We start from the raw sequence: 26,277 nt of genomic DNA, 5'->3' as shown, positions 1-26,277 counted from the left end.
ACACACACACACACACACCCCTCTCATACACACACACACACACACACACACACACACCCCTCTCATACACACACACACACACACACACACCCCTCTCATACACACACACACACACCCCTCTCATACACACACACACACACACCCCTCTCATACACACACACGCACACCCCTCTCATACACACACACGCACACCCCTCTCATACACACACACGCACACACACACACCCCTCTCATACACACACACACACACACACACGCCCCTCTCATACACACACACACACACACACACACACACACACACACACACACCCCTCTCATACACACACACACACACAGACACACACACACACCCCTCTCATACACACACACACACACACACACACCCCTCTCATACACACACACACACACACACACACCCCTCTCATACACACACACACACCCGTCTCATACACACACACACACACACACCCCTCTCATACACACACACACACACCCCTCTCATACACACACACACACACCCCTCTCATACACACACACACACCCCTCTCATACACACACACACACACCCCTCTCATACACACACCCCTCTCATACACACACACACACCCCTCTCATATACAAACACACACACACACACACCCCTCTCATACACACACACACACACACCCCTCTCATACACACACCCCTCTCATACACACACACACACCCCTCTCATATACAAACACACACACACACACACCCCTCTCATACACACACACACACACACCCCTCTCATACACACACACACACACCCCTCTCATACACACACACACACACCCCTCTCATACACACACACACACACCCCTCTCATACACACACACACACACCCCTCTCATACACACACACACACCCCTCTCATACACACACACACACCCCTCTCATACACACACACACACACACACCCCTCTCATACACACACACACACACCCCTCTCATACACACACACACACACACCCCTCTCATACACACACACACACACCCCTCTCATACACACACACACACACCCCTCTCATACACACACACACACCCCTCTCATACAAACACACACACACCCCTCTCATACACACACACACACCCCTCTCATACACACACACACACCCCCCTCTCATACACACACACACCCCTCTCATACACACACACACACACACCCCTCTCATACACACACACACACACACCCCTCTCATACACACACACACACACACCCCTCTCATACACACACACACACACACCCCTCTCATACACACACACACACACACCCCTCTCATACACACACACACACCCCTCTCATACACACACACACACCCCTCTCATACACACGCCCCTCTCATACACACGCCCCTCTCATACACACGCCCCTCTCATACACACGCCCCTCTCATACACACGCCCCTCTCATACACACACACCCCTCTCATACACACACACACACCCCTCTCAAACGCACACACACACACCCACACACACCCCCACACACACACACACACCCCTCTCATACACACACACACACCCCTCTCATACACACACACACACACCCCTCTCATACACACACACACACACCCCTCTCGTACACACACCCCTCTCATACACACACACACACCCCTCTCGTACACACACCCCTCTCATACACACACACACACCCCTCTCATGTACACACACATACACCCCTCTCATGTACACACACATACACCCCTCTCATGTACACACACACACACACACACCTCTCATACACACACCCCTCTCATACACACACACACCCCTCTCATACATGCACACACTCCACACAGGCACATGCACACTGATTCATCCCTCTCATACACGCACTCACTCCATCCACACACTCACTCATCCCTCTCATAAACACACGCGCTCCACACACACACCTACACACATCCCTCACAACACACTCACTCCACACACACAAACTCCCTCTCATACACACACACACTTCCCTCACACACACACACACACACACACACACACACACACACACACACACCCCTCTCATACACACACACACACACCCCTCTCATACACACACACACACACCCCTCTCATACACACACACACACCCCTCTCATACACACACACACACCCCTCTCATACACACACACACACACACCCCTCTCATACACACACACCCCTCTCATACACACACACCCCTCTCATACACACACACACACACACACACCCCTCTCATACACACACACACACACACACACCCCTCTCATACACACACACACACCCCTCTCTTACAAACACACACACGCACACACCCCTCTCATACACACACACACACGCACACACCCCTCTCATACACACACACACACACGCACACACCCCTCTCATACACACACACACACACGCACACACCCCTCTCATACACACACACACACGCACACACCCCTCTCATACACACACACACACGCACACACCCCTCTCATACACACACACACACACACACACACACCCCTCTCATACACACACACACACACACACACCCCTCTCATACACACACACACACACACCCCTCTCATACACACACACACACACACACACACCCCTCTCATACACACACACACACCCCTCTCATACACACACACGCACGCACACACACACCCCTCTCATACGCACACACACACACACACACACATCCCTCTCATACACACACACACACACACACACACACACACACACACACCCCTCTCATGCACACACACACACACACACACACACACGCCTCTCATACACACACACACACCCCCCTCTCATCCACACACACACACACACCCCTCTCATCCACACACACACACACACCCCTCTCATACACACACACACACACACCCCTCTCATACACACACACACACACACCCCTCTCATACACACACACACACACACCCCTCTCATACACACACACACACACACCCCTCTCATACACACACACACACACACCCCTCTCATACACACACACACACACACCCCTCTCATACACACACACACACACACCCCTCTCATACACACACACACACCCCTCTCATACACACACACACACCCCTCTCATACACACACACACACACACACCCCTCTCATACACACACATACACACACCCGTCTCATACACACACACACACACACCCGTCTCATACACACACACACACACACCCGTCTCATACACACACACACACACACACACACCCCTCTCATACACACACACCCCCCTCTCATACACACACACCCCTCTCATACACACACACACACCCCTCTCATACACACACACACACCCCTCTCATACACACACACACACACAAACCCCTCTCATACACACACACACACCCCTCTCATACACACACACACACCCCTCTCATACACACACACACCCCTCTCATACACACACACACCCCTCTCATACACACACACACCCCTCTCATACACACACACACACACACACCTCTCATACACACACACACACACACACCTCTCATACACACACACACACACACACACCTCTCATACACACACACACACACACCCCTCTCATACACACACACACACACCCCTCTCATACACACACACACACACACACACACACCCCTCTCATACACACACACACACACACACCCCTCTCATACACACACACACACACACACACACCCCTCTCATACACACACACACACACACACACCCCTCTCATACACACACACACACACCCCTCTCATACACACACACACACACACCCCTCTCATACACACACACGCTCACCCCTCTCATACACACACACGCACACCCCTCTCATACACACACACGCACACACACACACCCCTCTCATACACACACACACACACACACACACGCCCCTCTCATACACACACACACACACACACACACACACACACACACCCCTCTCATACACACACACACACACACACACACACACACCCCTCTCATACACACACACACACACACACACACCCCTCTCATACACACACACACACCCGTCTCATACACACACACACACACACACCCCTCTCATACACACACACACACACCCCTCTCATACACACACACACACCCCTCTCATACACACACACACACACCCCTCTCATACACACACCCCTCTCATACACACACACACACCCCTCTCATATACAAACACACACACACACACACCCCTCTCATACACACACACACACCCCTCTCATACACACACCCCTCTCATACACACACACACACCCCTCTCATATACAAACACACACACACACACACCCCTCTCATACACACACACACACACACCCCTCTCATACACACACACACACACCCCTCTCATACACACACACACACACCCCTCTCATACACACACACACACACCCCTCTCATACACACACACACACCCCTCTCATACACACACACACACCCCTCTCATACACACACACACACCCCTCTCATACACACACACACACACACCCCTCTCATACACACACACACACACCCCTCTCATACACACACACACACACCCCTCTCATACACACACACACACACACCCCTCTCATACACACACACACACACCCCTCTCATACACACACACACACACACCCCTCTCATACACACACACACACACCCCTCTCATACACACACACACACCCCTCTCATACACACACACACACCCCTCTCACACACACCCCTCTCATACACACGCCCCTCTCATACACACGCCCCTCTCATACACACGCCCCTCTCATACACACACACCCCTCTCATACACACACACACACCCCTCTCAAACGCACACACACACACCCACACACACACACACACACACCCCTCTCATACACACACACACACCCCTCTCATACACACACACACACACCCCTCTCATACACACACACACACACCCCTCTCGTACACACACCCCTCTCATACACACACACACACCCCTCTCGTACACACACCCCTCTCATACACACACACACACCCCTCTCATGTACACACACATACACCCCTCTCATGTACACACACATACACCCCTCTCATGTACACACACACACACACCTCTCATACACACACCCCTCTCATACACACACACACCCCTCTCATACATGCACACACTCCACACAGGCACATGCACACTGATTCATCCCTCTCATACACGCACTCACTCCATCCACACACTCACTCATCCCTCTCATAAACACACGCGCTCCACACACACACCTACACACATCCCTCACAACACACTCACTCCACACACACAAACTCCCTCTCATACACACACACACTTCCCTCACACACACACACACACACACACACACACACACACCCCTCTCATACACACACACCTCTCATACACACACACACCCCTCTCATCAACACACACACACACCCCTCTCATACACACACTCACTACACACACAACACACCTACCTCTCATACACACACGCACTCATCCCTCTCATACACACACACACTCATCCCTCTCATACACACACACACTCACTCATCCCTCTCATGCACACACACACTCCACACACACACACACACACCCCTCTCATACACACACTCACACCACGCATGCAAGCGCGCACACACTCATGCCTCAACTATCCCTGTCCTGAAACTGGATTCATGACTCCAGCTGTCTAGCTTACCGTCTGTTGAACTCCCTGATATTTCTTATCCATTTGACCCATCTCGATCCAGGCCATCTCTCTAACCCCAAAGGGGTTCAATTTGCCCCGCTTCAGACTTTCTCCGACTCTCATCAGCATCCCAGCCTGCTTCACCCAAACTTTGGTTCTCTCATTCCCAAACCCCCTAATCAATCCACTGTTTGCCTCTTTGAATGCCCCAAACAGCCTGACATTCTGGGCTCCTCTCCTGATCCTTGACAAGACTTACCCAAATGCTGCTGCATCAGTAGTCGTGGAATTAACCTGGGAATCATCTTCATTTGATGAGTTCTTCAAATTTAGTTAGCAATATTCAAACGAGTCTAAAAACCCAATATGTAGAGAATCCAATTTTACCATTCAGCTGCTGAAGAGCACAAACTGTGTACCTTCTGTTCCCAAAAGTAGGCATGGCTCAATCTCTAAGCTATAACATAAAATAATTTATATTCTCTATCTAGACTAACAGTCATTCTTCTGCCACCAGAAAGTCACTTCCAAATGTCATCATCAGCAGTATCTATAACCAATCACCTTGTGAATTCCAGTGATGGTATTATTATTGAATGCATTCGGAGATGATTAGATTGTCTTATTGGAGATGATTGTCAACAGGCACAATTTTTAATTGTTATGCCACATACATTAGATTGACATGTTGACCAGATCTTGCCATACGCAGGCATGGATTAATTTAGAGGAATTGCAAAGGGAATCGAACATTCTGTTTGCAATCTGTCTAAACATTGGCTCCGGTTTTGGTTTCCGGGATTAGGGGGTTAGGTCCGAGCGGTAAGTGTTACATTGGGGGTTAGCTGTGTCATTCACTTTGGAAGAGCAAATTGGAATTAAGCCACTTCTGTTCATATTTGGACCAGCACTGTAAGGAAGTCTGGAAGTATGAGATCCTGTCAGAACCTAAATAACGTATCCACAGTTAAGTAAGAGCTAGTTGATGCCACTGTTGCTTTTGAAATAGTGGTGTTGAACTGCTTTCTTAACAACTGCAGTCTATATGTTGCAGGTACATTGTAATGTTAGGAAAGAAGCTCTATGATTCTAACTCAGTATCAGTGAAGCAATGGCAGATTGGTGCCAAATTGAGATGCTCTGTGACACTGTGGGGGGGGTGGAGTTTTCAAAAGGTGGCATTATAAGTTCATTATAATGTATATAGTTCAATGAACTTACCATCCTTGTTCTTCAAGGTGGCAGAAGGTTCAGTTGGAAAATGCTGCCAAAGGAGGCTAGGTGCGGTGCATCTTTTAGATGATATGCACCAGTACCACTGGCTAACATATGGGAGAAAAGGTGAGTGTTTAAGCACTTGTTAGAGTACTGATCAAATGGACTGCCTTGTCTTGGATGGTCCAGATAATTTTATTTGAATGCTGATAAAGTAGTACTCATCTAGGCAAGTGGAGTGTATTCCATGACACTTGTGATTTGTGCTTTGTAGGTAGTGGACTGGCTGTGGGAGTCAAGCAGCAAGTTACTCATGACAGAATTCCAACTCTCTGTCCTGCTCTTGTAACTGCAGTAATTATATGGCTGATCCATTTCAGTTTGTACTCACTGAGAACATCTAGGGATGTGATGGGAATTTAGTGAAGGTAATGCTAATGAATGCCAAGCAGGGATGGCTAAATTTCTCTTTTGTTATAGAGGCCATTTCCTGGCAAGTGTGTGTGATGAATGTTACCTACTACTTATCTGCCTTGAATGTTGCCCATGTGGTGCTGCACGTATGCAGAAATTGCTTCAGTATCTGAAGAGTTATAAGAAGCACTGAATATTACAATTATCTTCAAAAATTCCCATTCCTGATCTTGTGCTGGTGTGAAGGTCATTGATGAAAGATGATTGTGTCTTCCTGAAGAACTTGTGCAGCAACATCTTGCTTTATGCTAGGTATGACATCAACCTATGGAAAACTTGCCCCTGAATTCCCACATCTCAATTTATCCAGAGCGCCACCGTGCCACACTCTGTCAAAGGTTGCCTTGATGCAAAGGTGAGTCACTCTCATCTCATCTCTGCAAATTGGCTGTCAATGTTTGGACCAAAACTGTAATGAGATTCAGAGCCAGTGACACCACATTCGATGGAAGAAGAAAACAAGAAGACACTAATGGAGAGGACATAAATAGACAATCTTCCACATTGATAAGGATATCAGTGTTTTAGATGTGTTGGAATAGCTTTGCGACCAATGCAGCTAGATCTTGTGAACAGGACTTAAGAGTTTATTAACTTCATTAAGTTCAACCATTTTTTGATATCACTTAGACAGAACTAATTGACACTAGAAATCTGCACTGGTTGGAATCTCTTGAAGCCAAGAAGGATCGCTTGGGACTAATGGTCGGGGACTTGGGGAAATAAATAATGACGTCTTGAACAGTGTCCACATTACAGAAGAGGTGGTGCTGGAAGTCTTAAAACACATTAAGTTAGACAAATCCACCGGAACCTGCTGAAGTGTATCTCAGGATTTTCTGGGAGGATATGGAGGGAGTTGAGGTGCCTTTAGAGAAGATATTTGTACCATTAACAGCTGTGGGTGAAGTGCCTGAAGATTGGAAAATGACTAATATTGTGCCATTATTTAAGAAAAGCTGCAAGGAAATGTCTGGGAACCGCAGATCAGTGAGCCTAATGATTGTGGTGGGTAAGTTGTTAGAGGGGATTCTGAGAGACAGAATGCAGAACAGATTTGCCAAGGTGCAACCTGGATTGGAAGGTTTTAGATACAAGAAGTTGGATAGGCTGGGACTTTTTTCACTGAAGCATTGTAGGCTTGTGGTTGACCTTATAGAGGTGTATAAAATCATGACAGGCATAGATAAGGTAGATAGTCGACATCTTTTCTCCATGGTAAGGGAGTCTAAAATCAGAGGGCACAGGTCTAAGCTGAGAGGGGTGAAATACAAAAGAGTTTAGAGTGGAATGTTTTCCACACAGAGGGTGGCATGTGTCTGGAATGGGCTGCCAGAGGTTGTGGTAGAAGCAAATGCAATTTTGTTATTTAAGAATCACCTGGGCAGGTACATGGATGGTATAGGTATGGAAGGATATGGACGAAACGCAGGCAATGCCACTAGTTTAAGTTGTGCAAATTGGTGAGGGTATGCGTGAGTTAGGACAAAGGGCCTGTTTCCATGCTGTAGACCTCTATGACTCCACTGGTTATTGTGAATATTTCAGTGTTTTGTAGTCAAAGGCTTGCTTCCATCTTTGTTGATGATAGGGACATTCAATGAAGTATTTTCCTCCTAACTGCAATACTCCTTTATGTATTTTGAATATATATTATGAGTGGTCATTAAAGCTGCCACAAGCATTCAATAATCTGTTGCAGCACACCATCACCTGTTACCCGAAATGCACAATTTCCTAGTCAAACCACAGACTGAATTAGAAGCCTGATTATATTTCTCAAAAGAGGACTAAGCAGAATAATCTTTCAAGCTATACTGTAATTGTACTACATGAAATATTCAGGCCAAAAATTATATTGGTTAAACAGGCCCTTTGGCCTAACTCACGCATACCCTCACCAATTTGCACAACTTAAACTAGTGGCATTGCCTGCGTTTCATCCATATCCTTCCATACCTATACCATCCATGTACCTGCCCAGATGATTCTTAAATAACAAAATTGCATTTGCTTCTACCACAACCTCTGGCAGCCCATTCCAGACACATGCCACCCTCTGTGTGGAAATTGAGAATTAACATTTTGGCCTTCATGATCTGTCTGACTAACCAATACAGAACATACACAAGCCGTCAGGAACACAGTGAATTTGTTTTTTAAAAGATACTAATTTTCTAGAACTAGGTGGAACTAAGCACATAAAGATAGCCGAACTGACACCTACTTTGGCTAAACTTAGGTTAACATATATTTTAATTATTTTAATGTCTCTTTACTTTAGTACTGAAGGAGAAAGTTTTATTTTAATGAAGCAACCAATTTTCACTCCTGAAAAGGATCAGTTGCTGCATATCAGAAACGTGACACTGAAATAGTCTTCTCTTTTGTTTATTCCAAGGAATATAAATGGCACATTTTGATCTGAAATTGTGCAAGTAGAGAAAATTAAAATATGACCTGTGCAAATCCAAAGAAGTTGACATTCTAGATATAATCCAAATTCACTTGTGCTGTATCTATTTTGGCAGAGGGTGGGGGGGAAAAGCAGAGGTGAAAAGGTAATTGCAAATACAGCAGTCTACTTTGCTTTTGCACATATCATTGCAGCTGTATCCAGATGCTATTAATAGAAACTTTGGGAACACCTAGTTATATAATCATATAGCACTGGAGGCCACTCTATCCATTGTGTCTGTGCAATGCTTCGCAAAATTTGTCCAATTAAAGCCACTCCCATGTTCTTTACCCACAGCTCTGTAGATTTGTTTCCTTTTAAAGTGTTTATATGATTTGCCTTTTCAAAGTATTGATTGAATCTACTTCAACCTATTCTTTCAAGCAATGAATTTTATATTATCTCATAATGCTCTGCAAATGGCAGTGAGTTTAAAATCAAAACATAAATCCAATACAGAAAGTTGAAGGATAAAATGCTAATATTTCTTAAAAATCAGTTTGCCTGTGTTGGCTTCAAGACTGATAAACAAATCAGAATATATATGGGAAGCCTGTAACAAACGCGCCATCTGCAGGCTTAAGTTGGTAGTCAAGGAAATTGAAACACAAAGTGCTGAAAATACTCAGCAGCCATCTACAAATAAAGTTGATGTTTCATATCGTGATGACCTTTCAACAGGGAGCTGTAAGTCTTTGCTAAAGTCTTTAGTGTTGGTTGAAACCATTTTCCCAAATAGTTAATATGGGTATCACGATAAGAGGAAGTTTTTTTAATATTATCAAATGCTACCTTAGGTTTGTTAATTAAGCTTCGGGTAGAAACACAGAAGATAGGAGCAGGAGGCCGCCACTGGGCCCTCCGAGCTTGCACTGCCATTCTTCACCATCGTGGCTGATTGTCCAACTCAATAGCCTAATCTTGCTTTCTCTCCATAACCTTTGATCCCATTCATCCCAAGTGCTAAATCTAGTCGCATCTTGAATACATGCAATGTTTTGGCATTAACTACTTCTTGTGGTAATGAATTCCACTCTTTGGGTAAAGAAATGTCTCGGCTCCATCCTAACTCGTCTGCCCCATATCCTCATTCTGGATACACCCACCATCGGGAACATTTTCCCTGTGTCTAACCTGTCCAGTCTTGATAGAATTTTATAAGTCTCTATGAGATTTCTCCCTCATTTGTCTGAACTCTAGCAAAAACAATCTCAACCTAATCAACAGGATAGGCAATGGCCTAATGGTATTATTGCTTGACTATTAATCCAGAAACCCAGCTGATGTTCTGGGGACCCTGCTTCAAATCCCATCACGGCAGATCGTGGAATTTGAATTTTAAAAAATGTCCAGAATTAAGAATCTACTGATCACCTCGAATCCATTGTCAATTGTCAGAAAAACCCATCTGGCTCACTAATATCCTCACCCGGTCTGGCCTACATGTGACTCCAGACCCAAGCAATGTGGTTGACTCTCAACTGCCCTATGAAATGGCCTAGCAAGCCACTCAGTTGTACAAATCACTACAACGTCTGAAAGAAATCAGACTGTGCAGATCACCTGACATTGACCTTGTCACCGGAAAAGACAACAGCAGAAACATGTTGACCATGCAAACTGTGCCTCATTAACAACTGGGGGTTAGTGCCAAAATTGGGACAGCGGTCTCACAGACTAGCTAAGCAAAAGCCTGACATTATCCTTAAGTCATATTCACAGAATCATAACTATGTCCCAGACACCACCACCATCACTATCCCTGGTTATGTCCTGTCCCATCGGGAGGACAGACCCAGCAGAGGTCACAGCACAGTGGTATGCAATTGGGAGGGTGCTGTTCAAGGAGTCCCCAACATTGACTCTGAACCCCATGAGATCTCATAGCTTCAGGTTAAACATGGGAAGCCTCCTGCTGATTACCACAGACCGTCCTCCCTCAGCTGACGAATCAGTATTTCTCAATGTTGAGCAACACTTGGAGGAAGCACACTGAGGATGGCAAGGGCACAAAATGTACTCCGAGTGGGGGATTTCAATGTGCACCACCAAGAGGGGCTTGGCAGCAGTACTACTGATCGAGCTGGTCGGGTCCAAAAGGTAGTGAGGGAACCACAAGAGGGAAAAACATACTTGGCCTCATCCTTACCAATCTGCCAGCTGCAGTTGCATCCGTCCATGACAATATCGATAAGAGCGACCATCGCACAGTCCTTGTGGAGACGAAGTCCAGCCTTCATATTGAGAACAACCTCCATCATGTTGTGTGGCACTATCACTGTGCTAAATAGGACAGACTTCACACAAATCTAGCAACTCAAGATTGGGCGTCCATGAGGTGCTGTGGGCCATCAACAGCAGCTGAACTGTACTTCGGCACAATCTGTAATCTCACAGCCCAGCATATTCCCCACTTGACTATTACCATCAAGCCAGGGGATCAACCCTGGTTCAATGGAGACTGCAGGAGGACATGCCAAAAGCAACACCAGGCATACCTGAAGATAAAGTGTCAACCTGGTGAAACCACCAAACAGAACTACATGTACACCAAAGCATAAGTGACAGACAGACTTAAGTGATCCCACAATCAATGGATCAGATCTAAGCTCTGCAGTCCTGCCACATCTAATCGTGAATGGTGGTGGACAATTAAACAACTCACTGGAGGAGGAGGCTCCACAAATAACCCCATCCTCAATGATGGAAAAGCCCAGCATTTCAATGCAAAAGACAAGGCTGAAGCATTCCCCGCAATCTTCAGCCAGGAATGACGAGTGGATGATCTATCTCGGCCTCCTCCAGTGGTCCCCAGCATTACAGGTACCAGTCTTCAGCCAATTTGATTCACTCCATGTGATATCAAGAAATGGTTGGAAACAGGGGATACTGACAGGGGACATGAGCCTTGGCAACATTCTGGCAACAGTACTGAAGACTTGTGCTCCAGAATTTGCCACTCGCCTAGCGAAGCTGATCCAATACAGTTACAATGCTGGTAACTACTCGACAATGTGGAAAATTGCCCAACTATGTCCTTTGCACAAAAAGCAGGAAAAATCTAACCCAGCCAATTACTGCCCCTTCAGTCTACTCTTAATCATCAGTAAAGAGACGGAAGGTGTCATCAAAAGTGCTATTAAGCAGCACCTGCTCAGTGACCACCAGTTTGGGTTCTGCCAGGGCCATTCAGCTCCTGATCTCATTACAGCCTTGGTTCAAACATGGACAAAAGAGCTGAATTCCAGAGGTGAGGTGAGAGTGACACCCCTTGTTATCAAGACTGCATTTGACAGTGTGTGGCATCAAGGAGCCCTAGCAAAACTGGAATCAATGGGTATCGGGGGCAAACTCTCCGGTGGTTGGAGTCATACCTGACACATAGGAAGATGGTCATGGTTGTTGGCGATCAATCATCTCAGCTCCCAGGAGCTGCAGGAGCTCCTGAGGGTCGTGTCCTAGGCCCAACCATCTTCAGCTGCTTCATCAATAACCTTCCCTCCATCATAAGGTCAGAAGTGGGAATGTTTGCCGATGATTGCACAATATTCAGTACCATTCATGACTCCTCAGATACTGAAGCAGTCCATGTTCACATGCAACAAGATCTGGACAATATCCAGCCTTGGGCTGACAAGGTCGCGCCGTACAAATGCCAGGCTATGACCATCACCAATAAGAGACAATCTAACCACCACCCCTTAACATTCAAGGGTGTTACCCTCACTGAATCGCCCACTATCAACATCCCAGGGGTTACCATTGACCAGAAACTCAGCTAGACTCACCACATTAACATAGTGGCTAGAACAGCAGGCCAGAAGCTCAGAATGCCGCGGTGAGTGACTCACCTTCTGACTCCTCCAAGCCTGTCCATCATCTACAAGGCACAAGCTAGAAGCGTGATGGAATATTCCTCACTTGCCTGGATGAGTGCAGCCCCAACAACTCTCATGAAGCTTGACATCTTCCAAGACAAAGCAGCCTGCTTGATAGGCACTACATCCACAAGTATCCACTTCCTCTACCACCAACACTCAGTAGCAGCAGCACATAGTATTTACAAGATGCACTTCAGAAACTCACCAAAGATCCTCAGACAGCATCTTCCAAACCCACAACTACTTCCATTTAGAAGGACAGGTATCAGACATATAGGAACATCATCACGTCCAAGTCACTCACCCTCCTGACTCGGAAATATATCACTGCTCTTTCACTGTCGTGGGGTCAAAATCCTGGAATTTCCTCCCTAATAGCTGACAAGTGGTAAGTGACACGCTTATCACACAAATGCCACGCTATGACCATCACCACTTACCACTGTGGATCAACCAACAGCAGGAGGACTGCAGTAGTTCAAGGAGGCAGCTCACCACCACTGTCTGAAGGGCAACTAGGGATGGGCAAGAAATTCTGGCCAGCCAGTGACACCCACATCTTACAAATGAATAGGAAAAAAGAAATCTCTCCTCATACGTCAGATCCACAATCCCTAGAATCAGCCTGGTAAACCTTCACTGCACTGCCTCAAGAGTAAGACCAACCTTCCTCAGAAAAAGATACCAAAATTGCACACAGTATACAAGGTGTAGTCTCAACAAGGCCCTGTACAACTCCAATAACTCAAAACCTCTCGCAATGAAGGCCAACAAAGCATTTACCTTCTTTATCACCTGCTGCACCTGCATGCTTACATTCAGCTTACCTTACGTCCAGGTCCAACTGCACACTTCCCTCTCCCAATTTATAGCCACTGAGGTAGTAACTTGCCTTCTTGTTTTTGCTTCCAAAGTGAATGAACTCATTTATCAAAATTATATCGCATCTGCCTTTGTTTTGCGCACTCACCCAACCTGGGTCGAGATCATACTGAAGGATCTCTGCATCCTTGTCACAATTCAACCTCCCACCCAACTTGGTATCATCTGCAAACTTAGGCATGTTACATCTTGTTCCCTCATCTAAATCATTAATATATATTGTGAACAGCTGGAGTCCCAGCACCGATCGCCGTGGCATACCACTAGTTACTGCCTGTCAATTTTAAAACGACCCATTAATTCCTATTCTTTGTTTCTTCTCTGCCAACCATTTTCCCATCCACCTCAACACACTTCCTCCAATCCAACAAGCATTAAGGGCTCTGAGAGATAGGATTTATGATCACTTGGAAAGGCACAGTTTGGTTCGTGATAGTCAGCATGGATTTGTGAGGGGTGGATCATGCCTCACAAACCTTACTGAATTCTTTGAAGAGGTGACCAAACACTTGGACGAAGGTGGAGCAGTGGATGTGGTATACTTGGTTTAAGTAAGGCATTTGATAAGGTTCCCCATGACAGGCTCATGCAGAAGGCATGGGATAAGGGGATATGTGGCAGATTCGATTCAGAATTGGCTGACCCTTAGAAGACAAAGGGTGGCAGTTGATGGGAAATAGTCAACACGATGTTCAGTTATGAGTGGTGTACCACAAGGATCTGTTCGGGGTCCTCTTCTATTTGTGATTTTTGTAAATGATTTGGATGAAGGAGCGGAAGGGTGGATTAGCAAGTTTGCGGACAATACAAAGGTGGGTAATGTTGTGGACAGTGCAGAGGGCTGTTCTAGGTTACAAAGGGACATTGATAGGATGCAGAGCTGGACTGAGAAGTGGCAGATGGAGTTTAACCCTGAAAAGTGAGAGGTGACTCATTTCGAAAGGACAAATTTGAAAGCAGAATACGGGGTTAATGGAAAGATTCTTGGCAGTGCGGAGGAGCAGAGGGATCTTGAGGTTCATGTTCACAGTTCCGAGTGCTGCCACCCAGGTGGATAGATTTGTTATGAAGGCATATGGTGTGTTAGCTTTCATTAAGAGAGTTCAAGTTCAAGAGCTGTGAGGTTATGCTCCAGCTATACAAAACCCTGGTTTGGCCACATCTGGAGTATTATATCCAGTTCTGGTCACCTCATTACAGGAAAGATGTGGGAGCGTTAGAAAAGGTGCAGAGGAGACTTACCAGGATGTTGCCTGGAATGGAGGGGAGGTCTTACAAGGAAAGATTGAGTGAGGTAGGGCTTTTCTCTTTAGAACGACGGAAGATGAGAGGTGACTTGATAGAGGTGTACAAAATGATCGAAGGTGTAGATAGAGTAGACAGCCAGAGACTTTTTCCTAGGGTGGAGGTAGCTTTTACAAGGGAACATAGTTTTAAAGTGAAAGAAGGTAGATATCGGGGAGATGTCAGAGGTAGGTTCTTTACTCAGAGAGTGGTAGGATCATGGAATGCATTGCCGGAGAGGGTGGCAGAGTCAGCCTCATCAGGGGCATTTAAGCGGCTATTAGATAGGCATACAGATGATAGTGCAAGGTAGCAAGGGAGGTTAGATAGACCTTAGGTTTAGGGTAAAAGTTCGGCACAACATCGTAGGCCGAAGGGCCTGTACTGTGCTGTACTCTTCTATGTTCTATGTCCTAATCTTGCACATTTATCACTTATGTGGGACATTTTTGTTTTCTGAAAGTCCAGATATACTACATTAAGTGGTTCCCCCTTGTTAACTCTACGACTCTTCATGGAATTCCAACAGAATTGTCAAGCATGATTTCTCCTTCATAAATCTATGCTGACTCTGTCTGATCCTGCCACTGCTTTCTAAATGCTCTGCTATAAAATCCTTGACAACGGATTCGCGAATTTTCTCTAATACCGATGTGAGGCTCATCAGTCTATAATTCCCTGTTTTCCCTCGAGTCCCTTTTTGAATACTGAAGTGACATTAGCCACCCTCCAATCTGCAGGGACTGTTCCAGAGTCTGTAGAATCCTGGAAGATAACCACCAATGCATCCACTACTTTTAGAGCTACTTCCTTAAGTACTCTGGGATATAGATTATCAAACCCTGGCGACTTATCAGCCTTCAATCGCAACAATTTTCCCAGCACCATTTCTCTAGAAATATTGATCTCTCTCAGTTCCTCCCTCTTAGTAAATCTTGCATCCTCCAACAATTCTGGTATCTGACTTAAGTCCTCTTCTGTGAAGATAGAGCTAAAGAACTAAAGTATGTATTCAGTTCCTGAGCCATTTCTTTGTCCCCTTTTAAAAGGACTGTTTAAATTACAAAAAAAGTAGTCTGGAATTTTTTTGCTAATAATTTATTGTCGGTATAAAACTGAAAATGATAACATTTACCCAATGATGGGTTTTAGCAGAGGCAAACAGATTTCATTAGGAACTGGTTTGGCAGCTTCTAAAACTGGGGACACATTAATAGTCTTAATCAACAAGTTTTTCCATCCATTTAAGAATCAGTATTTACTCAGAGTGTAGTAAGGGCGTGGAACGTCCTGCCTGCAACAGTAGTAGACTCGCCAACTTTAAAGGCATTTAAACAGTCATTGGATAAACATATGGATGATAATGGAATCAGTAATTTTACAAACTGGTGGTGCTGATGCATAGCATGTAGCTGTAGAGAGTATGTGGTCAAGTGATCATGTCACTTGTAGGCAAACTTTGTTAATAGTCGGTCAGAGGTGGGAATGACTCGTTACAACTGAAGACTGCCTATTTTCATCGTCTTTTTCCAACTATATCCTAGTCCAGGTCCTGTTGAAACACTCTGTCATATCTCTGCTTCCTTGAGATTTGATGACTTCAGTGATTCTTTCTGGTCAGCTTCCCATTGTGCCATCCATAGATCAGCTACCCATATCCTAAATTGGACCAAGTCTTATCCATCACATCACCCAGGCATGCTGATTTACTAGATTACCAATACCAATTTTATTATTGTCACCTTTGTTTTCAATCTTATACATTATCTTGCCTCTCCCTACTTCTGTATCCTCTTCTAGCCCTCCAAACTATCTGCACATTTCCTATTCTGGCTGCTTCTGCATTTACAATTTTAGTGCTATTGGGACCTTCAGCCACCTTACCCCTAAACTCTGGAGTTATTTTCCTAAGCCTGTATGACCCTTCCTTGAAGGTATTACTTACAGCCTACCTTGGTTGTGGGTAAAGTGTTGGAAAGGATTATAAGAGATAGGACTTATAATCATCTAGAAAAGAATAATTTGACTAGGGACAGTCAACATGGTTTTGTGAAGGATAGGTCGTGCCTCACAAACCTTACTGAGTTCTTTGAGAAGGTGACTAAACAGGTGGATGAGGGTAAAGCGGTTGATGTGGTGGAAATGGATTTCATTAAAGTGTTTGATAGGGTTCCCATGTAGACTATTGCAGAAAATATGGAGGCATTGGATTGAGGGTGATTTAGTGGTTTGGATCAGAAATTGGCTAGCTGTAAGAAGACAGAGGGTGGTGGTTGATAGGAAATGTTAATTCTGGGGTTCAGTTATGAATGGTGTACCTCAAGGATCTGTTCTGGGGCCACTGCTGTTTTTCATTTTTATAAATGACCTGGATGAGGGCATAGAAGGATGGGTTAGTAAATTTGTGGATGACACTAAAGTCGGTGGAGTTGTGGATAGTGTGGAAGGATATTACAGGTTACTATGGGACATAGATAAGCTGCAGAGTTGGGTTGAGAGGTGGCAAATGGAGTTCAATGCGGGAAAATGTGAGGTGATTCACTTTGGAAGGAGTAACAGGAATACAGAGTACTGGGCTAATGGTAAGATTCTTGGTAGTGTGGATGAGCAGAGAGATATCGGGGTCCTTGTGCATAGATCCCCGAAAACTGCCACCCAGGTTGATAGGGTTGTTAGGAAAGCACGCAGTGTGTTAGGTATTATTGGTAGAGGGATTGAGTTTCAAAGCCATGAGGTCATGTTGCAGCTGTACAAAGCTCTGGTGCGGCCGCACTTGGAGTATTGCGTATAGTTCTGGTTGCCGCATTATAGGAAGGATGTGGAAGCATTAGAAAGGGTACAAAGGAGATTTACCAGGATGTTGCCTGGTATGGAGGGAAGATCTTATGAGGAAGGGCTGAGGGACTTGAGGCTGCTTTCATTAGAGAGAAGAAGGTTAAGAGGTCACTTAATAGAGACATACAAGATGATCAGAGGATTAGATAGGGTGGACAGTGAGAACCTTTATCCTGAGATGGTGGTGGCTTGCACGAGGGGACAGAGCTTTAAATTGAGGGTGATAGATACAGGACCGATGTCAGAGGTAAGTTCTTTACTCAGAGTGTAGTAAGGGCGTGGAATGTCCTGCCTGCAACAGTAGTAGACTCGCCAACTTTAAAGGCATTTAAACAGTCATTGGATAAACATATGGATGATAATGGAAAAGTGTAGGTTAAATGGGCTTCAGATTGGTTTCACAGGTCGGCGCAACATTGAGAGCCGAAGGGCCTGTACTGTGCTGTAGTGTTCTATGTTCTATGAAGTCAGTTGGCTTTTCTAAATTGTTACTTAAATACTAATTTCGTTCAAACTATACTGGCTTTATTTAAAGCAGGCTAAAATAGTGCAAACTGTAATATTTGAGATGCAAGGTTTGAGATCATGAAAACTCTGCTGAACATGCTAGTTACTCCAACCAAATTTTTAGTGAGCAACAACAAAGCACCCAGAAATGTACATGTCAAAACTCCCTGTATATCTTTTGATGATTGAGAACTAAGCTAAGGAAGAATGTTCCCACTATTGAATGGTGGTGCAGGCTCAAAGGGCTGAATAGCCTATTCATGCACCCATTTTCTATGTTTCTGAAAATTGTACAACTGGTAGTGAAAATGAACAATGATGCATCTCTTACTACAAATTGTGACTTTTCCTATTATATTGTTATACTTTTTTAACTTATTTCTTCATGGTGTGCATGTGAAACTGATTGATTTGACTGCTTGTTCCAGTGGAGAAAGATTGAGGGTGATTTAGTGGTTTGGATCAGAAATTGGCTAGCTGTAACAAGACAGAGGGTGGTGGTTGATAGGAAATGTTAATTCTGGGGTTCAGTTATGAATGGTGTATCTCAAGGATGTGTTTTGGGGTCACTGCTGTTTTTCATTTTTATAAATGACCTGGATGAGGGCATAGAAGGATGGGTTAGTAAATTTGTGGATGACACTAAAGTCAGTGGAGTTGTGGATAGTGTGGAAGGATATTAAATATCTGTAAATATTTGCAGCTCTGCACAAAATCAATCTTACAATAATTAGACTTCAAGCAGAGCCAAATAATTCTGTAACTTTACTGATTCATGGCCATAATTTTGCAATAATTTCAATTAAAAACTTTTGATTAGGCAGCTGCTATAAATGTTAATAACTTGAAAACACCACTTTGAACAAATTACATTGCTTACCTGAGGAGTTGTCTTTTTAAAAGTATCTGTCCCTTGAATAATGTCGTTCATCACACAATCTCTTAACATGTGATATTCTTCTGTACTCAACTGAATTGATTCCAATAACGTGTTGCATATGGGGCATTCTCCACTGGAACAAGCAGTCAAATCAATCAGTTTCACATGCACACCACGAAGAAATGAGTTAAAAAAGTATAACAATATAATAGGAAAAGTCACAATTTGTAGTAAGAGATGCATCATTGTTCATTTTCACTACCAGTTGTACAATTTACAGAAACATAGAAAATAGGTGCATGAATAGGCTATTCGGCCCTTTGAGCCTGCACCACCATTCAATACGATTATAGCTGACCATGAAATCTTAGTATCCCATTCCCGTCTTCTCTCTCTATACCCCTTGATCCCCCTAGCAATAAGGACCACATCCAGCTCCCTCTATCTAGTGAATTGGCCCCAACAGCTTCTGGTTCAAAACTCTGAGTGAAGAAATTCATTTTCACCTCAGTCCTGAATAGTTCACCCCTTACTCTTAGACTTTGACCCCTTGGTCTGGACTTCCCCAATAGTGGGAACATTCTTCCTGCATCTAACCTGTCCAGGCCCATCAGGATTTTCAATGAGATACACACTCGCCATCCCCCCTTCTCATTATTCTAAATTCTAGGAAATACAAGCCTAATTAATCTACTCTTTCCTCCTATGTTAGTCCTGTCATCCCTGGAATCAGTCTGGTAAACCTTCGCTGGGCTCCCCCAGTAGCAAGAGTATTCTTCCTCAGACTAGGAGACCAAAACTGCAACAACACTCAAGGCCTCACCAAGGCCCTGTATAACTTCAGCTAGACATCCTTACTCTGATACTCAAATACTCTTGCTGTGAAGGACAGCATTCCAATAGCTTTCTTCACTGTCTGCTGCACCTGCATGCCAACCTTCAGCAACTGTTCCACCATGGCACCCAGGTCTTGTTGCACTTCACCCTTTCCTGAACTGCACCATTCAGATAATAATCTGCCTGCCTGTTTTAGTGAGCAAAGTGATTAACTTCACATATATCCACATTATACTGCATTTGCCAAGTATTTGCTCAGTCAACTAATCTGTCCAAGTCTTTTAGCATCCTCCTCACAGCATGCACTGCTGCCCAGTTTTGTGTCGTCTAAAAATTTGCAGATGTGGCATTCAATTCCTTCATCCAAATTGTTAATGTATATTGTGCACAGCTGAGGTCCCAGCACTGAACCCTGCAGCACTCCATTTATCACTGCCTGCCACTATGAAAAGGACTCAGCTCGCTGCTTCCTGTCTACCAACCAGTTGTCTGTCCATGTCTATACATTACCTTTGATACCATGAGCTTTCATTTTCCTTACTAATCTCTTGTGTGGAACCTTGACAAAAGCCTTTGAAAGTCCGGATACACAACATCTACAGATTCACTCTACTGGTCACATCCTCAATAAATGCCAGAAGATTAGTCAAGCTTTATTTCCTTTTAGTGAATCCGTGCTGACAAGGATTGATTCTGTTACCACTTTCCAAATGCTCAGTTACTACATGCTTAATAATTGACTCCAGCATTTTCCCCAATACCTCTGGTCAGACTAACTGGCCTATAATTTCCCATTTTCTCTCCCTCATTTTTTATAGAGTGGAGTTACATTAGCTACTCGTCAGTTCATTGGAACTCTTCCAGAGTCTACAGGTTGCTGGAAATGATCACCAATGCATCCGCTATTTATAGGCCAACTTCTTTCAGTATTCTGGGATGCACAGCATCAGGCCCTGAGGACTTAACGGGTTTTAATCCCATCAATTTCCCCAACACCATTTGACTGATAAGGATTTCCTTCAGTTCCTCCTTCATGCTTGACCCTCTGTCCTTCTAGCATTTCCTGAAGATTATTTGTATCCTCCTTAGTGAAGACAGAAAACTGTAATACAACAATTGGTGCTGTGTGGCAATTTTAGATATGTTCAGATTTTCATAACATGCCAAATTGTCTTCTGCTTAATTGCACTCTATGGAAACAGCTTTGTGTGGCCATCCGCAAAGAGGCAAAATTGCATCTCAACACACATAGAAATCTTTTGTGCAAAATACAGAATATTTGGCAGAGGGGGAGCACATAGAAATGGGAGATTTATGCCTACTTAACCTTATTCATCAGGTACTCATCTCTTCCATCAAATAGAAAAATGAAGTGCCTATTTCAGGGTCTCTGCAAAATGCCTTACTGTTTGATCATGACAGAATCACAAGGCATTACTATGACAACACATTGCTGTTTCTTCTTAGATAATGGGAACTGCAGATGCTGGAGAATTCCAAGATAATAAAATGTGAGGCTGGATGAACACAGCAGGCCAAGCAGCATCTCAGGAGCACAAAAGCTGACGTTTCGGGCCTAGACCCTTCATCAGAGAGGGGGATGGGGTGAGGGTTCTGGAATAAATAGGGAGAGAGGGGGAGGCGGACCGAAGATGGAGAGTAAAGAAGATAGGTGGAGAGAGTGTAGGTGGGGAGGTAGGGAGGAGATAGGTCAGTCCAGGGAAGACAGACAGGTCAAGGAGGTGGGATGAGGTTAGTAGGTAGATGGGGGTGCGGCTTGGGGTGGGAGGAAGCGATGGGTGAGAGGAAGAACAGGTTAGGGAGGCAGAGACAGGTTGGACTGGTTTTGGGATGCAGTGGGTGGGGGGGGAAGAGCTGGGCTGGTTGCGTGGTGCAGTGGGGGGAGGGGACAAACTGGGCTGGTTTAGGGATGCAGTTGGGGAAGGGGAGATTTTGAAACTGGTGAAGTCCACATTGATACCATTAGGCTGCAGGGTTCCCAAGCGGAATATGAGTTGCTGTTCCTGCAACCTTCGGGTGGCATCATTGTGGCACTGCAGGAGGCCCATGATGAAAATGTCATCTAAAGAATGGGAGGGGGAGTGGAAATGGTTTGCGACTGGGAGGTGCAGTTGTTTGTTGCGAACTGAGCGGAGGTGTTCTGCAAAGCAGTCTCCAAGCCTCTGCTTGGTTTCCCCAATGTAGAGGTAGCCACACCGGGTACAGTGGATGCAGTATACCACATTGGCAGATGTGCAGGTGAATCTCTGCTTAATGTGGAATGTCATCTTGGGGCCTGGGATAGGGGTGAGGGAGGAGGTGTGGGGGCAAGTGTAGCATTTCCTGCAGTTGCAGGGGAAGGTGCCGGGTGTGGTGGGGTTGGAGGGCAGTGTGGAGCGAACAAGGGAGTCACGGAGAGAGTGGTCTCTCCGGAAAGCAGACGGGGTGGGGATGGAAAAATGTCTTGGGTGGTGGGGTCGGATTGTAAATGGCGGAAGTGTCGGAGGATGATGCGTTGTATCCGGCGGTTGGTAGGGTGGTGTGTGAGAACGAGGAGGATCCTCTTTGGGCAGTTGTGGCGGGGGCGGGGTGTAAGGGATGTGTTGCGGGAAATACGGGAGACGCGGTCAAGGGCGTTCTCGATCACTGTGGGGGGAAAGTTGCGGTCCTTGAAGAACTTGGACATCTGGGATGTGCGGGAGTGGAATGTCTTATCGTGGGAGCAGATGCGGCGGAGGCGGAGGAATTGGGAATAGGGGATGGAATTTTTGCAGGAGGGTGGGTGGGAGGAGGTGTATTCTAGGTAGCTGTGGGAGTCGGTGGGCTTGAAATGGACATCAGTTACTAGCTGGTTGCCTGAAATGGAGACTGAGAGGTCCAGGAAGGTGAGGGATGTGCTGGAGATGGCCCAGGTGAACTGAAGGTTGGGGTGGAAGGTGTTGGTGAAGTGGATGAACTGTTCGAGCTCCTCTGGGGCGGAAGAGGCGGCGCCGATACAGTCATCAAAGTACCGGAGGAAGAGGTGGGGTTTGGGGCCTGTGTAGGTGCGGAAGAGGGACTGTTCTGTCTTAGTAAGTTTCAGATTACAAACTGAATAAGTGGGAAATACTGGTCATTCAAATGTCTTTCTCAGATTGCACAGATGGCTGTAACTGGCAGACAGTTTCAAAAGTGACTCAAATGATAAAGAAAACCTGCACATTGGAACCTCTTTTATAGTGAATATTAATTCTGCTAAACTGCACAGTCAAGCTTTACATCCTTTTCATTCTAATTTTATCTTTCAGGTGAGATGTTAAAGAGAAATCATCTGCTGTTCAGGTGGATATACAAACCTCACAGATTCAAAGTAAAGAAGGCAAGTTTCCAGACCAAGATTTATCCCTCTCCCAACACCACAACTGTATCTTATTCACAAGCAGTGTGTGTACCTCGACTAACTAACTTGCATGCTCTTCTCATACAGTAAATGTTGTTCCCTCTGACACTTGTATTTTTACAAAATATCCTGATGAGCACAAGACAAAAGCCTTTGGCCAAATGTGTCTTTTTTTCCCAGCATTATTCTAGTTCTATACTAACAAATACCTATTTGTACACCTTGACAAAGAAATACAAAGGTCACATTTAGGATATGAACAATATAGTTCACTTTACAGTCAGATTAATAACAGGCAATTCCATAAAATTTTGCTGGGAGTGTATTAAGCCTTAGGATGTGACGGTTTTCAATTCTAAAATCTGATCATACAGAAGTGAGTTTTAGGTCCACAACTGAGTGAGATGAGTTTGAATCTGACTGGAAATAGAGTTGTTAACTTATGCAGTGCCTTATGTTTATTTTCATTTGAGTATGGAAATTTCTCTCGTTTTTTGATTTGATTTGATAATGCCACTATAACTGCCTCAACAGATTACTGCACCATTAAAAGCACCTATTTGGAACACGCCCACAATGTTGATTCTCTTAAGAGGAGATGGATGGGTAATATAATTAATGACATCACTAAATTCTCTGACAATTCTCAAAATAAGAAGTTTGTTTTTGAGCATGGTTTCAATTACGGTGTGTCTTTGTCGTGCATGAAATCATACAAAACAAAAAAAAGGTCCTCCTGTTGAGTTTGTACTACCAAAAACACACTTCTACCTAGACAAGTTGCACTTTCCTGCATTCGGCCCATAGCCTTGAATATTATTATATTTCAAGTGCTCATCTAAGTACTTTTTAACAATTGTGAGGTTTCCTGCCTCAAATACCCTCCAGACGTCATCCATCCTCTGGGTGAAAAACATCTTCCTCAACCCCCACTCAACCTTTTGCCTTTCACTTTAGAATTGTGCCCACTTGTTAGTGACCCTTTGTGTCAGGGGAACAGGTGCTTTCTCTTCACCCTTACCATGCACTGGGACTAGTTCTGGGTGAGGTAGGATCCGTACATTCTGTGACTCCATGCAGCATTTCTTTGGCATCATGGTGGGGTCGTCCCGGGATTCCAACAGGAGGGTCAGGTCCTTGAGCCTACAGCCGTGAAATGGACTAAGACGACTTTGACTTAAATTCTCTCCTTTTAAAAATTTTGTCTTTGATATATTATTGTGGAAGGACTGTTATTCTGAACTTATTTCATTATTTTTCTAATTTATTTTTATGATTTTGTACTTTTAGAAAGTCTGTATTGCTGGATTTTCCCTTACTTCTCTAATTTTATCCCCCTTACAAATTTGTACTCTGGAATCTGTATCTAGGTATCTTTGTATCCAAGATGGCACCGTAAGTGGTGACTTGTAAACTTTTCATTGAACCCGCATAAGTAGAGGTGACAATAAAGCTAACGCAATTCAACACAGCTGTGGAGTGACTAGGGGTGGAAACTGAAAATCAGGGGTATGTATATTTAGGAAGCACAGACAAAAGGGGAAGAAGCAGTGGAATTGCATTCCTGTTGAAGAGGATATAAACATAATATTTAAGAAAGATATTAGCTCAGACAATATAGAATCTGTATGGACATAATTGAGAAATTTCAAGGGGCAAAACATATTAATAGAGTGATATTTAGACCACCAAACTGCAGTGATGTTGGGAATGCCATTAAATAGGAAGTCAGAGATGCATACGTCAAAGGAGCAGCACAGTGGCTAAGTGGTTAGCACTGCTACCCCACAGATCCAGGGACCTGGGTTCAATTCCACTCCCAGGCGATTGTCTGTATGGAGTTTGCACATTCTTTTTGAGTCTCCGTGGATTTCCTCTGGGTATTCTGGTTTCTTCTGCACATCTTTGGACTGTGGGGTTGGGTGGATTGGTCATGCTAAATTGCCCATAGTGTTCAAAGATGTATAGATTCGTTG

At 44.8% G+C, this 26,277-nt stretch overlaps 1 protein-coding gene across 1 annotated transcript in view; it reads right to left on the bottom strand.

The window, feature by feature from the left end:
• Nucleotides 1-26,277, bottom strand: part of prorp (protein only RNase P catalytic subunit) — a 148,346-nt gene that overhangs the window by 114,315 nt on the left and 7,754 nt on the right. The window contains exon 3 of the mRNA XM_048538366.1: nt 20,086-20,218. Coding sequence (XP_048394323.1) covers nt 20,086-20,218 — 133 coding nt within the window. The remainder of the gene's footprint in view (nt 1-20,085; nt 20,219-26,277) is intronic.

The sequence above is a fragment of the Stegostoma tigrinum genome, chromosome 10 (assembly GCF_030684315.1).
Source record: "Stegostoma tigrinum isolate sSteTig4 chromosome 10, sSteTig4.hap1, whole genome shotgun sequence".
Classification (NCBI taxonomy): domain Eukaryota; kingdom Metazoa; phylum Chordata; class Chondrichthyes; order Orectolobiformes; family Stegostomatidae; genus Stegostoma; species Stegostoma tigrinum.
This window is presented reverse-complemented; position numbering and strand designations above follow the sequence as displayed.